This window comes from Gymnoscopelus braueri (assembly GCF_963280865.1).
Source record: "Gymnoscopelus braueri genome assembly, chromosome: 10".
Taxonomy (NCBI): Eukaryota; Metazoa; Chordata; class Actinopteri; order Myctophiformes; family Myctophidae; genus Gymnoscopelus; species Gymnoscopelus braueri.
This window is the reverse complement of record NC_137611.1, coordinates 28,148,688-28,164,227: the sequence shown is the minus strand read 5'-3', so window position 1 is coordinate 28,164,227 and position 15,540 is coordinate 28,148,688. Positions and strand designations below refer to the sequence as shown.

At 43.7% G+C, this 15,540-nt stretch overlaps 1 protein-coding gene across 5 annotated transcripts in view; it reads right to left on the bottom strand.

Moving 5' to 3' along the window:
- znf521 (zinc finger protein 521) overlaps positions 1-15,540 on the bottom strand; it is a 144,848-nt gene that overhangs the window by 24,813 nt on the left and 104,495 nt on the right. For all 5 annotated transcript variants that reach the window (XM_080441213.1, XM_080441214.1, XM_080441210.1 and 2 more), the window contains one exon: positions 1,866-1,997. In XM_080441213.1, coding sequence (XP_080297339.1) covers positions 1,866-1,997 — 132 coding nt within the window. The remainder of the gene's footprint in view (positions 1-1,865; positions 1,998-15,540) is intronic.

Sequence of the window (15,540 nt, the reverse complement as noted above, 5' to 3'; positions counted from 1 at the left end):
CCCTCTCTCTCTCTCTTATGCCGCCGTGATCGATATGGACGCGGAGGGAGAGTGGTGGTGGTGGAGGGGGGGGGAAGGGGGGGGGGGGGGGGAAGGGGGGGGGCCTGTCTGTCAAAGCTGGGCGGTGGAAAATGAAGGCTCAGATGAAGGAGGCATGCTCTGTATATTAACCCTTTAAGACCCAGGAACGCATCTCTGTCATTTTTAAGATTTCTTTGGGCTATTCAAAAATAGCAGATATACAAGCTAGATCTGCTATTTTTGAAAAATCTTGAAAATCTTTGAATATATATTTTATAAAGCAAACATTTGTAAAACATTTAGTTCCAGGGACCTCCAGAAGCAAAGATTTGAGTTACAAATGTCCACTTAAAAAAGAAAATAATCAAATATTTGCACAAATTGTCATGATTTTTCATGAAAATTGTCTTCATTTTTCATTAAAGTTTTCTTCATTTTTCATGAAAATGTTCTCAAGTTTACTTCTGGTTGCCGTTTTCAGGCCAGATCCTCCTCTCCCTCCTTCCTCCTCTAACTATGAGCTTGTAGATCTGCTATTTTTGAATAGCCCAAAGAAATGTAAAAATGACACACAGATGCGTTCCCGGTCTTAATGGGTTAAATGTCCAAGACCCCTGTGAGAGGAGGGAGGGGGGGGGATATCAATAAGCTTCTGCTAAGGGAGAGATAAGGCCAAAGCAGCGACAAGAAGAAGGGAGAGGGGGGGGGGGGTGGGGGGGATCCAGAAAGGAGACGCAAGAATAAATGCGGATTAGAAGTATATAGGGTAAGCGTAGAAGGTAAAGAATGTGAGAGATGAAAAGGCAGAAATGCAGAAACGAGAGCTAACGGCGCTAATTGATGTAACAAGTGGAGAAGAAGAAGCGAACAGGTTCTGAAGAAGAGGAAGAAGAAGAAGAAAAAAATACCCCTTCACTTCAAGCTGATCGAAATGAGCTTGAAGACCCCGCGCGAAAAAAAAGAGCGAGTGCGCGAGTAAAGAGCTGAGGAAGGGAGAAAGAGTGAAGAACTCGAAGTTAACGACTTTGCAGATTTCATTATAGAGATAGTTAACCCTGTTGACACTGAAGGAGGGCGCTATCCTCTCAGGAGGGACTCCGGTCCTTCCACCTCCACGCACAGAGACAGATGAGATCATTACAGCTATCAGCACCACCGCCATCCACAATTAGCACATCTCCCTTTCCTCTCTCTCCCTCCTTCTCCTCTTTCTCCCTCCCTCCACCCCGTGCTCACACTGTCTACGCCCCCCCCCCCCCCCCCCGTGCCCCCCCTCCCCCCGCTCTCTCTCTCTCTCTCTCTCTCTCTCTCCCTCTCGACTCATGACACCTCTTGGGCCTTGATTCGGAGGCAATTTGACTAAATAAAAAGCCACGCGCAGCAAACTGCTCAAGTTTTGGTCGGCCCACTTCCTTGACCTTTTCCCAACTCATTTAGAAACGATTTACCTTTTCTCAGACAGACACACACACACACACACACACACACACACACACACACACACACACACACACACACACCCACACACACACACACACAGACACACACACGCGCGCGCACGCGACTTATTTGGAGTGTAAAGCAGTTGTATTGTGAAAGAACACAAAGAATGTTGAGGTCTTTAAAGAGTGCGGACGCACACCTGCACACATTGCCTGCCTCATCATAACTCATGGACACAAATGCACATGTGTGCATATACGCAAACACACACACACACACACACACACACACACACACACACACACACACACACACACACACACACACACACACACACACACACACACACACACACACACACACACACACACACACACACACACAGTACACACAGTACACACCTGTGAAGCAGACAGGACACTTGAAGGTCCCGCCCATGCCCTCAAAGCTGTGTTCAATCAGGTGGCACTGGAGTTTTGCCGGGGAGTCAAAGGACTGACTGCAGAGCTTGCATTCATGGTTCAAGCCTTCTTCTGTGAAGAAAAGACACAAAGAGAGAAACTCATAAGAGGTGGAATAATCGGAGCACAAAGTGGCAAAGGAGCAACCCTTTCATCTTTCCTCCTTCACGATAGATTTACCTCACTCACGTTCATAACAACAGACTTCCATAGACACAAGAAATGATGAAATAAAAAATACCATGTGATCTTTTCCCATCAAGCATAAATTGGATGACAAGGCCTCGCACTTTGAACATGGTGAGTTAGTCATTTAGATTAACTTAATGAAAATAATGTATTGGGATCTTGGTCTATCTATACGCTTTCAGATTTGGACAAAAATCTATAAAAGTTATAAATAAAAGGAACAAAAGAATAATATAACATGACATAAAATAAAGTAAAAGGTTATAGGCCCATAAAGTGTGTGTTTTTGTATATATCATCCATGCGATAGATAGATACTGTAGATAGATAGATAGATAGATAGATAGATAGATAGATAGATAGATAGATAGATAGATAGATAGATAGATAGATAGATAGATAGATAGATAGATAGATAGATAGACGTGTGCGTACACTAAAACAAAACAAAAAAAATATGTTTCTGCTCCACATTCACCCTGTATTGCCATGGCAACACTGGACGGGTTTGTCAGTGTAGTGCAGCCCTTAACAAACAGCACACTTTCATTCGTCAAAATTATTAATAAAGTGAGACCACGCTTAAGGCAATAGAGGGAGAAAAAAAAATGCAGATCTAAAATCCCACTCTTGTCTGCTTGCCATTAGAATTCCCCACACGTCGAACCTCAACATTAGACTACCTCAGCTGAGGCCATTGATAGCTCAAATAAATGGCATTCAGACAGCGGGGCCTGCTCGCTCATTTGCTGCACGACGATCCCGCTGACTCAGACTTCCGCGGAACTGCCCATCTCCTGTGCGTCAATAAAAAAGCACCGTGCACTCTGCCACGGGGCTGGGCTAGTGCTCTATCAAAGTCCCGTGAAGCCAGGCATCAGGCCAGCATAGAGGGGGTGGGGTGGACCTCGGGGACCCATTGAGGACCTATCCCTTAGACTCTACAGCCCAGTGCCCACAATATAGGCCCTGGGTGCCAGACACACAAACACACACACACACACACACACACACACACAAACACACACACACACACACACACACATTCACCTAACCAGCTGTGGCCATTCTCTATTCTTGGATGGATGCAAAGAGAGGGTTAACCAAATGGACTTTTGGGCAAATCTGGCAACGTTATTCCTACTAAACTAGAGCCCGACCGATGCCAGATTCTTGGGGCCTGATGCCGTTTCCCGATTTTTGGAGAGTCCTAGACCACAGATTATCGATGTTTTTGACCGATATTTTGTCAAAAAGAGCTAAATCAATTCTAATATATTTTTTAAATCTACAATGGCCAGGGTTGCCAGATCTGCTTATAATAATTTCCCCGCAATATTTTATTTGAAAATAGCCGATCTACAAGCTCACAACGCGTCGCATCGCGACGCGTTGTGAGCTTGTAGATCGGCTATTTTCAAATAGCTGATGTATATGTTAAAGTGCTCATGTGGCCCATAGTCGCTTCTTTTGGGCTGGTTTTCCTAGACCTGGTTGCTTGTTTCTCACACAGAATCTGGCAACACTGACAATGGCTATAATTCACCTATAATGACATGCCCGTAATAGGGACGCTAGGTTGAAAGTCAGAAAAAATCGGGACACATTGGCTGCTGGAAATTGCTGGGAAAAAATGATAAAGAAAAAGTCAAATAATGGCCAATATATCAACCAGACCAATATATCGGTCTGGCTCTACATAAAACAATGATCTACAAAGAACTGGAATAGACAATGCAGGTCGCGGGTCGCTATTTCATAATCCCAATTCATTCACTACGAAGTCGCTTCCCTGTTTTCCTTTCCGTAGTCGTTTGTTTACCGCTCAAAGCTCACATTAAACAACAGAGGCTTGTTACACTTGAATAAAATCATTTGGCGTCTTGACAATTGGGTAATTTCTAAAATCCAATTATGTCGAGAATGTTAAACACTTAGGCCCATAAATGTATTCTAGTCTCATTTCATGAAGCCGGCTTTCCCCTCCTAACAAAGGATCTTGTCATGTCATGTGAGGTTTTTGAACTGAAGCAAACAATACATACAGTAGTATCTTCTACACAGTAAGATCTTTAGATCGAGACCGAGTGAACGTGACAACTGCAACTCCATGACCTCTGATATTCCGGGAAAGAGAAGAGAGAGAGGAAACGTCTCTCGCGGTGCCAAGAGAAACAGGAGAGAATACATGTTGAACATGTGCTACTCTGCAGTTTCCATATGTCCCTCTATACTCCAATATCTATTCTTTGTAACACAATATAGAGTCAGAGTGGACACACGGTTATGGCTGTACCGCATATATGTTTCTTAACCACTTGAGCCCTATTTAAAAAAATATCATAAATAGTCAATCCACATGATCACTTCTAGTAATAATAATAACTTGACAATGTTTTTCAGCTACAATGGCAAGCCCAAAATACAGCAGGGACACCAGGGTTAACCCATTAAGACCTGAGGCCGATTCAACAAATGTCTTCTAAATCCTAAACAGTTTTCTGAAAAACTTTTGTTGCTACTGTATATCAGTGGTTCTGACAGTGTATCAATGTCAAGGACCCCCAGAATTATATGTATTTTGCCGCGGACCCGCATCTCAAAAGATGTTGTTCCAGGGACCCCCAGAAGCAAAGATTTGAGTTAAAATGTTCGCTTTTAGAAAATATATATATTCGAAGATTTGTCTCAAATGTTCACGATAATAAAAAAAAAAGCAGATCTGCAAGCTCATAGCACGGCACGAAGTGACCAATGAATGTGCTATATGTATAGCTAAAATCTTAATGGGTTAAAGTGGTTCAAAGCAACCCTAAAAGGGTTTGTATCTCTACACGAGCCTGCTCTCTACAGTCATAAATGACCATCCTGCATAAGGATTAAAAACAACCCCTTTTTTTCTCATTTGAAAAGATAGGATACATTGTAGCCTGTACTGTACTGCGTTGTGTAACCGATGACATGCAGGGGAGAGAGAGAGAGAGAGGCCTGCAGTGGCACGAGCACCGCCTCCTCCACGCAGGCGCACGTGCACGTGCACGTGCGCGCCACACTAGTTTGATCAGTGGCCCCTTTGATCTCCCATTCAGCTTGCTTATCTGTGTGAGGGTGTGCCACGGAGGTCAGGCATGCTGCAAGGGTTCACAGATCCGTTCCCCTGCCATATGTGCAGGCCTCGTTTGACCCTCGTGCACAGTCCTGTCCCTTCGGAGACCTGGCCCGCTTCATTATGCAGATAGCTCTGCACCTGCCTGTCTGACCTTGCATGTGTGCATACGAGTGCATGTGTGTGTGTGCGCGTGCGCGTGCGTGCGTGCGCGCATGTGTGTGTAGAGAGGGGTGGAATAAAGAAAAACATGTTCTATACAAATGTCTGTAAAAAGTGCATTGTTGGTGTGGATTGTTACTTGACAGAGTATGGTATGCCATTAAGGTACTTTAAAATGCATTCAAATTAGCATAAGTTTAAAGCTACAATCCTTAAGTTTTATGTCTCTCTCCATTGTGGATGGAGAATTCCAACATTTTCAGAATTTGCAAAAAAAGATGGCACTGGATCCTGTGTCCAACACGGCGTGCCATCTGCTTCAAATAACGTTATTGTCATGGTCAACCACTAGATGTCCTACAGAAATGGCAGAAATGACTCGATGGAAGAGTAGGGGAGGCCACCTCCACCTCCAACCACTGCAGATGTGATAGTTTATATTGTATTAACATATTCTACCATTACAGATTGGTTAAAAATGTTTTATTCATTACAAAGAAGTCCTGGATTGCAGCCTTAACCCATTAAGACCTGGAACTGTGTCATTTTTAGATTTGAGCTAAAAAGCATTATTTTACACTTTGGGCTATTCAAAAATAGCAGATCTACAAGCTCATAGCGCGGCACCGAGTGCCGCGCTACGAGCTTGTAGATCTGCTATTTTTGAAAAATCTTGAAAATGTGTGCAAATCTTTGAATATATATCGTTTTAAAGCGAACATTTTTAACTCAAATTTTTGCTGGAACAAAATATTTTGATGGGGGTCCGCGGGCAAATACATATAATTTTGGGGGTCCTTGACATGAAAAAGATTGAGCACCACTGATATAGAAACATACGTTTTTCAGAAAACTGTTGGGATTTAGGAGACATGTAGAATCGGCTTCAGGTCTTAAAGGGTTAAATTATAAAAGGGGCGAAGAAAGAACAAACGAAAAGAAGAAGTGAGAGACTAGAAGTGAGAGACTATGAAGTGTGTATCAGTGAATGTATTGTGAGCCCTGGTCCTGCACTGATTGCCCCTTGTAACGTAGCTTTGTATAGGAGGCTGAGGGTTTGTGTACGACAGGGGAACAGAAGAAGTTGGATCACACTGGCAGCCCAGTGTTTCATAGCGAGAGTCAGGGGAGGAAGTCAGCCTCGCTCGCCCCTATAGCTCCCCTCGTTGGACTGAGGTCACTTCCTGTCACTACCCCCAGCCTTTCTCCAGGGCTGCCCAATCAGCACGGCCCGTGCACCGAGCCCCCACCCACCCCTCTCTCTCTCTCTCTCCTTGCACCGAGCGAGCAGACTCTGGATATAGTTACAGGGCCACAGGGGACTGTCAGCTCTCTCTCTCCCTCTCTCCTCATCTCTCTCTCTCTCTCTCTCTCCCCCGCCCTCCTCCCACTCGTTTTTTTTTCCCCGAGTCTCTCGAGTGTTTCTCCACTGCCACCACCCTGTCCCTCCGCACTCCTAAGAAAATCCTTTAGATGAGAACTGCTCCTGTGCCTGCTCTCTCTAAGCATCCCTGACACCAGCAAAGTAAGCCCATCTGCATATCCACAGGGCCCAGCGTTCCTGTGGCTCATGGTTTATGTATTTCACAGCTCCTTAAAACACAAACGCCTAATATCTCTCCCATGTGGAGGAGAGAGAAGGAAAAGAGGAAAGAGACAGAGAGAGAGTGTGGAAAACTATTCTTTAAAAAAAGAAAGAAAAGAATGGGTCTTTATTTCTATTCTTCTCTGTTTGTTTTATTTACGGCTTAAGTTCATGTGCCGTTGAAGGTTGTTGTTGTTTGGAACTCTGGGGTTTGCTGGTCCGACTTGGAATAGTTTAGTTTAACTTGGTTTACGTAACAACGATATGGTTGTAGCAAGTTGTGAACTTTTGTAGCGAGTGGCAAATTTCTCTATGTCGCGTACAAAGTAAGATCCGCAGTGTTCACTTAACTCTGAGAGTGTATACAAATGTAACCAAATAGATCCTTTCGGGGCCCATTTTGGTTACATTTGTACACTCTCAAGAGTTACAAACGGTTAAAGGAATACTGTGGATTTGACTGTGTGTAGCCAAGCACAATGAACTTGACCGTACTGCAACTACGTGGCAATGCAAAGATACAAAAACCGAAGTAGCACGGTCTAAAAATTCTCTTCATGGTGTGCACTTAAGTGTGGGCATTGCTTAATTAAAAACTCCCCCCCTACCCCCCCCTCCCCCCCTGCACTACACACCACCCAGTGCACACTGCCCCCCCTATACCCTATTTAAACAATTCTGCTGAGGAGAAGCTCCAGTCGCGGAAGAGGGGAATTCAGGATCACTTTTAGCTGCTGGCTTTGGAACCGAAAAAATCTGATACTTAGATTTACACTTCTCTCTGGGGCACCGTGAATGGTTCTCTAAAGCTCGCTCTTAAAGGGACCCAAGCTGCCTGCGTCGCCGCCGAAGCGGCGGCACTCTCCTAACAAATGATATTAAGGACATCAATCAAGTCACTTCCTTTACCGAGAGTAATGAGTAAACAAGTGGGGGCGACAAATTGAGAATATTTAGTAGGGCATCAAGAGTTGTTTTGGGAAAAAAAAAAGGCGCTGACGCACTCAACACACTCCCGACTAACCCACTGAGACCTGGAACGCATCTGTGTCAATTTTTGATTTGAGCTAAAAAAAACTAACATTATTTTGCACTTTGGCTATTCAAAAATAGCAGATCTACAAGCTCATAGCGCGGCACCGAGTGCCGCGCTACGAGCTTGTAGATCTGCTATTTTTGGAAAATGTGTGCAAATCTTTGAATATATATATTCTTTTCAAGCGAACATTTTTTAACTCAAATCTTTGCTTCTGGGGGGTCCCTGGAACAACATATTTTGAGATGGGGGTCAGCGGCCAAATACATAAGTTTGAGGGTCCTTGACATGGAAAAGTTTGAGCACCACTGATATAGAAACATACTTTTTTTCAGAAAACTGTTGGGATTTAGAAGACATTTCTAGAATCGGCTTCAGGTCTCAATGGGCTAAACAGACCAAAACTAGCAGGTCATCGCAAGGTGAGGGTTTTCGAACCACTGCTTCGGCCCAGATGAAAGGAACACAGAACCTGTTCCGAACGCTATACGACTTCATGTTTTTTGAGGAACGTGTCCTCAGGCAACGGACTATAGCTTCCGATTCTACCATCTGTCATATTATATTCAGTGTGATGTACAATTGTGTGACAATAAGCCAAGAGGATTTAGATTTCAAGGCGGACACGCGCTGCCGTATACACATATAGTCGCTATGGGATGGTGGATGGTAGCAGAGCAGACAGCTTCGGGCCTGTAAACAGTAGGTGGGTTTACTTCTCTCTCCTCTCTGCGGGAACTATCCATTAACAGATAATGGGGGGAAAATCAGAGTGATTAAGGCCCAGGGAATTATGGGTGAATACAAATTGACTTCCACCTTCACGTGTGTGTGTGTTCTCCTGAGATGGAAGCACTTCCTTGTAAGGAATGGGGCTCGTTTCTGAAGTACAACAAGGCTCATTAATGACTGCAGAACTGCCGTGGATGGGGGTAGGAAGGTGGTAGGTGGGAGCGCGCGGGGATGGACTCCCCCTGGACCGAGGCTGATTGGAGTACCGGTGCCTGGGGGGGGGACATTGCTAATATCTATCTCCTTGCCTTCTCCTCAGTTTGAGAAGGACAGAGTGAATGAAGTGCAAAATGCACAGAAATTAAAGTACAAGATTTAATCACGGCACCTTGGAATCTCATCCCCCGTTCTATCAATGAGTTAATGTAGTATATAGACAGTGATGGAAATACGGTCGGACCAAGCTAATGAAATCACATGATGTCAAAACTACCATAATTCAGAATAGCGGTGACTCTACAAAGGCTGCTGGCAGAAACGTGGGCATGCCATAACCCATAAAGACCGGAGACGCGTCTGTGTCACTTTAAGATTTCTTTGGGCTATTCAAAAATAGCAGATCTAGAAGCTCATAGCGCGGCACCGAGTGCCGCGCTATGAGCTTGTAGATCTGCTATTTTTGAGTGGTGCCAGCCACTCCTACACTCCGTCCGTCCGTCCGCTTGAGCAAGGCCTCAACAGCTGCAGCTGATTGCAACACAAGGATGCAACCAGTTACACTAATTCAAAGGCACCACTCTCTTCACACTGGGTGTGATTTTTTAGAAAAATCGTGGACATTTTGTGCAAATCTTTAAATATCTGTATTTTTAAAACGAACATTTGTAACTCAAATCTTTGCTTCTGGGGGATTCTACAAATGTCTTCTAAATCACAGTCTTTGAAAAAACTTATGTTGCTGTAAGTGGTTCTCAAACGTTTTCATGTCAAGGACCACCCAAAATGATATGTATTTGGCCGCGGACCCCCATTTCAAAATATTTTATTCCAGGGACCCCCAGAAGCAAACATTTGAGTTACAAATGTTCGCTTTGAAAGATATATATTCAAAGATTTGCACACATTTTCTCGATTTTTCAAAAATAGCAGATATACAAGCTCATAGCGCGGCACTCTGTGCCGCGCTACGAGCTTGTATATCTGCTATTTTTGAATAGCCAAAAAATAAATGCTTTTAAAAATATATAATGCTTTTTTAGCTCAAATCAAGAAGTGACACAGATGCGTTCCGGGTCTCAATGGGTTAAAGGTATGTTCTCCATAAAAAAAAGAAGAAGAATAAGAAGAAAAGAATGAGATAAGAAAAGATCAGGATAGCAAAAAGGTACCACAGACCTCATGTCAGGGTCCCATGTTCAAGGCACGCCTGATGCTCCTCCACTCCTCAAACCCCCAGAGAGGGGAAGGAGGGGCGAGGCGAGGTTAGCTGTGCTTTGACATGTCAGTGGTAGTCAGTAGGTAGGAGAGACGCCCTCGCGCAGCGAGAGCAAGGGATTCTGGGGGAACAAGTCTCCGGGAGAATGTCAGCTGTGATGCATGGCAGCTCGTTGGAGGTGCTAATCAGAGCAGGGCTAGGCTCCTGCTAGGATCAGCCACTCTGTGCCTACATTAACCCATTGGAACCGGGGAAACGCATCTCCGTGTAACCACTTAAACCATTTTTTCTAATACTTTGGGCTATTCAAAAATAGCAGATCTACAAGCTCATAGCGAGGCACCGAGTGCCGCGCTATTAGCTTGTAGATCTGCTATTTTTGGGGGGGAAATCGTGAATTTTTTTTGCAAATCTTTGAATATATATAGATATATTTTTTAAAGCGAAAATTTTTAACTAAAATCTTTGCTTCATGGGGGGGTCCCTGAAACAACATATCTTGAGATGGGGGTCCGTAGGCCAAATACATATCATTTGACATGAAAACTTTTGAGAACCACTGATTATAACAACATAAGGCTGCTGGGATTTAGAAGCCATTTGTAGAATCCCCCCAGAAGCAAAGATTTGAGTTAAAAATGTTCACTTTAAAAATATATATATATTCAAAGATTTGCACACATTTTCACGATTTTTCAAAAAATAGCAGATCTACAAGCTCATAGCGCGGCACTCGGTGCCGCGCTATGAGCTTGTATATCTGCTATTTTTGAATAGCCCAAAGAAATCTAAAAAAATAACACACAGATGCAGTTCCCGGTCTTAAAGGGTTAAGTGCCTCACAGCTCCCCTGGCTACCGGGGCCGTGGTTGAGAACTCCAAACTGACAGTTTTTTTTTGTGCTGAGATAAACATGCGCAACGCTTGAACAAGCGTTACAAAAGGTTTAGCCAGTCTACAACACCTTTTGGAGAGTCCACAATCACATCGGGGACAGGAGAATAAGGACTTGTCCACCACCCCCCCACCCTAGCCTTTTCCACCACCACTGCTGCGGAATAGATATTTCCACTTGACTTGACTTGCAAAAGAGTGTGCATGGCGTCTCGGAATACTTTAAAGCCGTTTAACAGTAAACTGGTTATTAAGCGAGTAATACAGACACTGTTTAAAACAGCATTATTTTACACTTTGGCTATTAAAGAATAGCAAATATACAAGCTTGTAGATCTGCTATTTTTTTTTTATCTTGAAAATGTGTGCAAATCTTTGAATATATATATGTTTAAAGCGAACATTTTTAACTCAAATATTTGCTTCTGGGGGGTCCCTGGAACAAAATATTTTGAGATGGGGGTCGGGCGGCCAAATACAATTTCCTTGACATGAAAAAGTTTGAGCACCACTGATATAGAAACATACGTTTTTTTCAGAAAACCGTAGAAGACATTTCGTAGAATCGGAACCTCAGGCCTCAATGGGTTAAAGGTAGCATTAGATGGAAGAAGATGGATAGCGGTAATAAAGTAAGACCAAAACAAATCATGCATATTCATCTGCATGATTAGCAATTACCTTAAAGGATCATATACCACCGTCATTACGGCAACATGCATCTATTCACAGCTTTGGACGTCATACATAAACATAGACCATTTTTCTATTAATGGCTTTGTTGTTGTTGTTGTTGTTGTTGTTGTTTACTTTTTCTCCAAAGAAACACATTTTCTGTCATTAAAACTATATCTTTTCTCTATGGACTATTTTCGATGAGGCTTTTCAAAACAATTCACATTGTAAAACGCATGAAAATGCAATGACAGTGTTACTTGACAAGTTTCAAGTCTCTGCAAGTTAATTGTCATACCATACAAAAAAGTATAGAATCTGTGAGTCATGGACTTAACATGCCAGACTGCCAGTATGGTCCTTTTTAAAGGGATAGTTCACCCCAACATTTTTTCGTTTTTGTCTCATTCCTAAGCCAATAATTTGATGACCGGCGGCTGCTCCGGTAGGAGACTCAAAGTGCACAACTTTGAGTCTCCTACGAGACGTTAGCATCTTTCCGCCGTTCATCAAATTATTGGCTTAGGAGTGAGACAAAAAAACAAAAAAATCTCCATGTATTCAAGGCTTCATGGGGTGTGTGATTGATAGAAAATAAGTAATTTTTTGGGGTGAACTATCCCTTTAAGTTAGGGATTCTTCAACATTGTTGTTTTTTTAAAAAGATAGTCTGCCATTTTATTATCTTTGGTGTTACTCTTACCAATGAAACCACACAATGGCTAAAACTCGGTCAAATGAACATTGTGTAGGTCACAGAGGCTGAGTGGGAGAGAAAAAAAGCGTGGAAAATCTACAACAACAAAGGCAAGAGCAGAAGACTTGTTAACCCATTAAGACCGCATCTGTGTAATTTTTAAGATGTCTTGGGCTATTCAAAAATAGCAGATCTACAAGCTCGTAGCGCGGCACAGAGTGCCGCGCTACGAGCTTGTAGATCTGCTATTTTTGAATGATCGTGAAAATGAGTGCAAATCTTTGAATATATATATTTTTAAAGCGAACATTTGTAACTCAAATCTTTGCTTCTGGGGGTCCCTGGAACAAAATATTTTACAAATGTTTAAAAAAAATATATATATTCAATGATTTGCACACATTTTCACGATTTTTCATAGATAGCAGATCTACAAGCTCATAGCGCGGCACCTTGTAGATCTGCTATTTTTCAATAAACCAAAGAAATCTAAAAAATGACACAGATGCGTTCCCGGGCCTTAACGGGTTAACGAATGATGTGTAGGCGCTGCAGCTGGAGGCAGGTATGGAGGTCCATTGGGGACAAACAGTGCAGGGCTGCAGAGATGGATTGCACGGGAGCACAGGACCCCCTGCAGCCACACAAACACCATTCTGCTGGTGAAGTGCTCTAATTTACTCCCATCCCAATGCCTATTCTAAACTGCCGGGCTTTTTTTCTTGTTAGAAGGAATAAAGGTCAAGTGACTACACCCTGCCTTTTTCCAGAGAACAAAACTCTGCAGCTCGGTTAAAAGTTGCCGAGGAAAACAAAAAAAAAACAGAGAGAGAAAAACAAAACTAGTCGAAATAGGCAAAAAGGAAGTAAAAACGAAAAAAAAAAAACAGCAAAAGAAATTTGGAATGAATGTAACACGAATCCGTCTTTCTGGGTCTCAAAAGAGTGAGTGGCCTGAATGTAAAAAGTTAACCCATTAAGACCTGAAGCCGATTCTACAAAATGTCTTCTAGATCCCAACAGTATTTGTAAAAAAACTAGGTTTCTATATCAGTGGTGCTCAAACGTTTTCATGTCAAGGACCCCCAAAATGATATGTATTTGGCCGCCGACCCCCATCTTAAAATATGTTGTTCCAGGGACCCCCCAGAAGCAAAGACTTGAGTTAAAAATGTTCGCTTTAAAAGAATATATATTCAAAAGATTTGCACACATTTTCACGATTTTTCATAAATAGCAGATCTACAAGCTCGTAGCGCGGCACTCGGTGCCGCGCTACGAGCTTGTATATCTGCTATTTTTGAATAGCCAAAAGTGTAAAATATTACTTTTTTTTTGCTCAAATCAAAAAATGACACAGATGCGTTCCAGGTCTTAACGGCTTAATTATGGGCACATGCCCGGCTTCCTTCACGAGCCTCATTGCGGGCATTGTGTCAGACTGAGGCATGTGGTCTCTATGGGGCTTCTATGGGGTCTGTGGTCCACACAAAGGAGCAGGGAAAAAGAGATGGCTGCAGCGAAGGCCCCCTCGGCTGGGGCTCACGGCATGGAACACTGTACAATTAGCCAGCCCCTGCGTTCTGCCGGCTTATAATTATCAGTGCTTGCCTTAATTGACTCCCTTAGCCGGCTGCAGAGGGACCCCCCCCCCCCCCCCCCCCTACCCCCTTCCCCCTCTGCCTCGACACAGGCCGCCAAGCGCCACGCCGGGCTCTCCAAAGTCATTTAGAAAAGCGCTCATATTTTCGACACAAAAAAAAGGGGGGAACATTTGGTGAGAGAGAATTCATCATCAGGTGTCTAGAGGTTTTCCTTAATAGAAAAGGCGAGTCCCACTGAGCGCGCTCCGTGTAGCGGCCAGCCACGCATGCTCGGGACCAGCAAGCCGCCATTCGCAGCGGGCCTGCGAGACATTAGCATAATTTTATATAACACAGGCACCCGCGCTGGAAATTTAATACATCTCAGCAAATACGAGACAGGCATTTTGCATAATTTTTTTTTTCTCTCTACCTAGCTTCCTCTCTCCCTTCTATCTCCCTGTCCTCCTCCCTCCTCTTCTCCGTGACTGTCTCTGCTGTCTCGTCATCATCGTGGCCCTGCCTCTCTCCCGCTCTCGCTGCCACTCTCTCCTTTTGCAACCCCCTCTGCCCCCACCACCCCCACCACTGCCACCCCTTCTCGCCCCATGGTGCTGCTCTCACTAGGAGAGGGGAAGTTCATTACCTCAGCTAAATCAGAATTAGTCCCTTCATTTTGACGGGGCGAACTTCATTAGAAGGGCCCTTCCTTAATCCAGCAGGGAGAACTGATGAATCTACTTGGGGCCCATAATTTGCTTCACACAGCACTATTCAGCCACTTCCTCCACACTGTCTCTTCTCTTCCTTCCTCTCCCTCTCTCTATCTAGCTTTATGTACTTATGGCTACATTTTTATCAGATCTACGGCACGAAAAAAAGAAGGAAGAAAGGGGAAGGAAAAAAAAAACTCTGAAAAAGGAAAACACCTGCATATAATTAACTAATGGCAGCAGAGAGGGTGTAAAGAATGAGTTATGCTGTTTGGAATGTCCCGTCTCTCTCCGACAGGCCTCGGGGCCTCTGGAACAAGCCATACTGTAGCTAAACTTGGCCGACACTCAAATACAGGCTGAGGGAACACAGCCGACAGCAGACTGTGTCTGTGGTATAGCCCCTGTCCGCCACGACTTAACAACGCCATGATTCAATCCCCTCACGTTTTGAGCACGCACGTTATCTTTCCAGCACAATAAAAAGGACAAGAAGAAATAAGGGAGGCCGGTTTTCATGCGATCGCCTTGTGTTAATTCACTGTTAATTCAACACTGAGAGTATAAAAACATTGACCCATACGGGTCCATTTGGTTCAGTTTTTACACTCTCTGAGTTAACCCATTAAGACCTGGGACGCATCTGTGATTTTTTTTTATTTGAGCTAAAAAAGCATTATTTTACACTTTGGCTATTCAAAAATTGCAAATAACAAGCTCGTAGCATGACACTCTGTGCCGCGTTATGGTGCCGCGCTCGGTGCCGCGCTATGGTGCCGCGCTATGGTGCAGTGCTCGGTACCGCGCT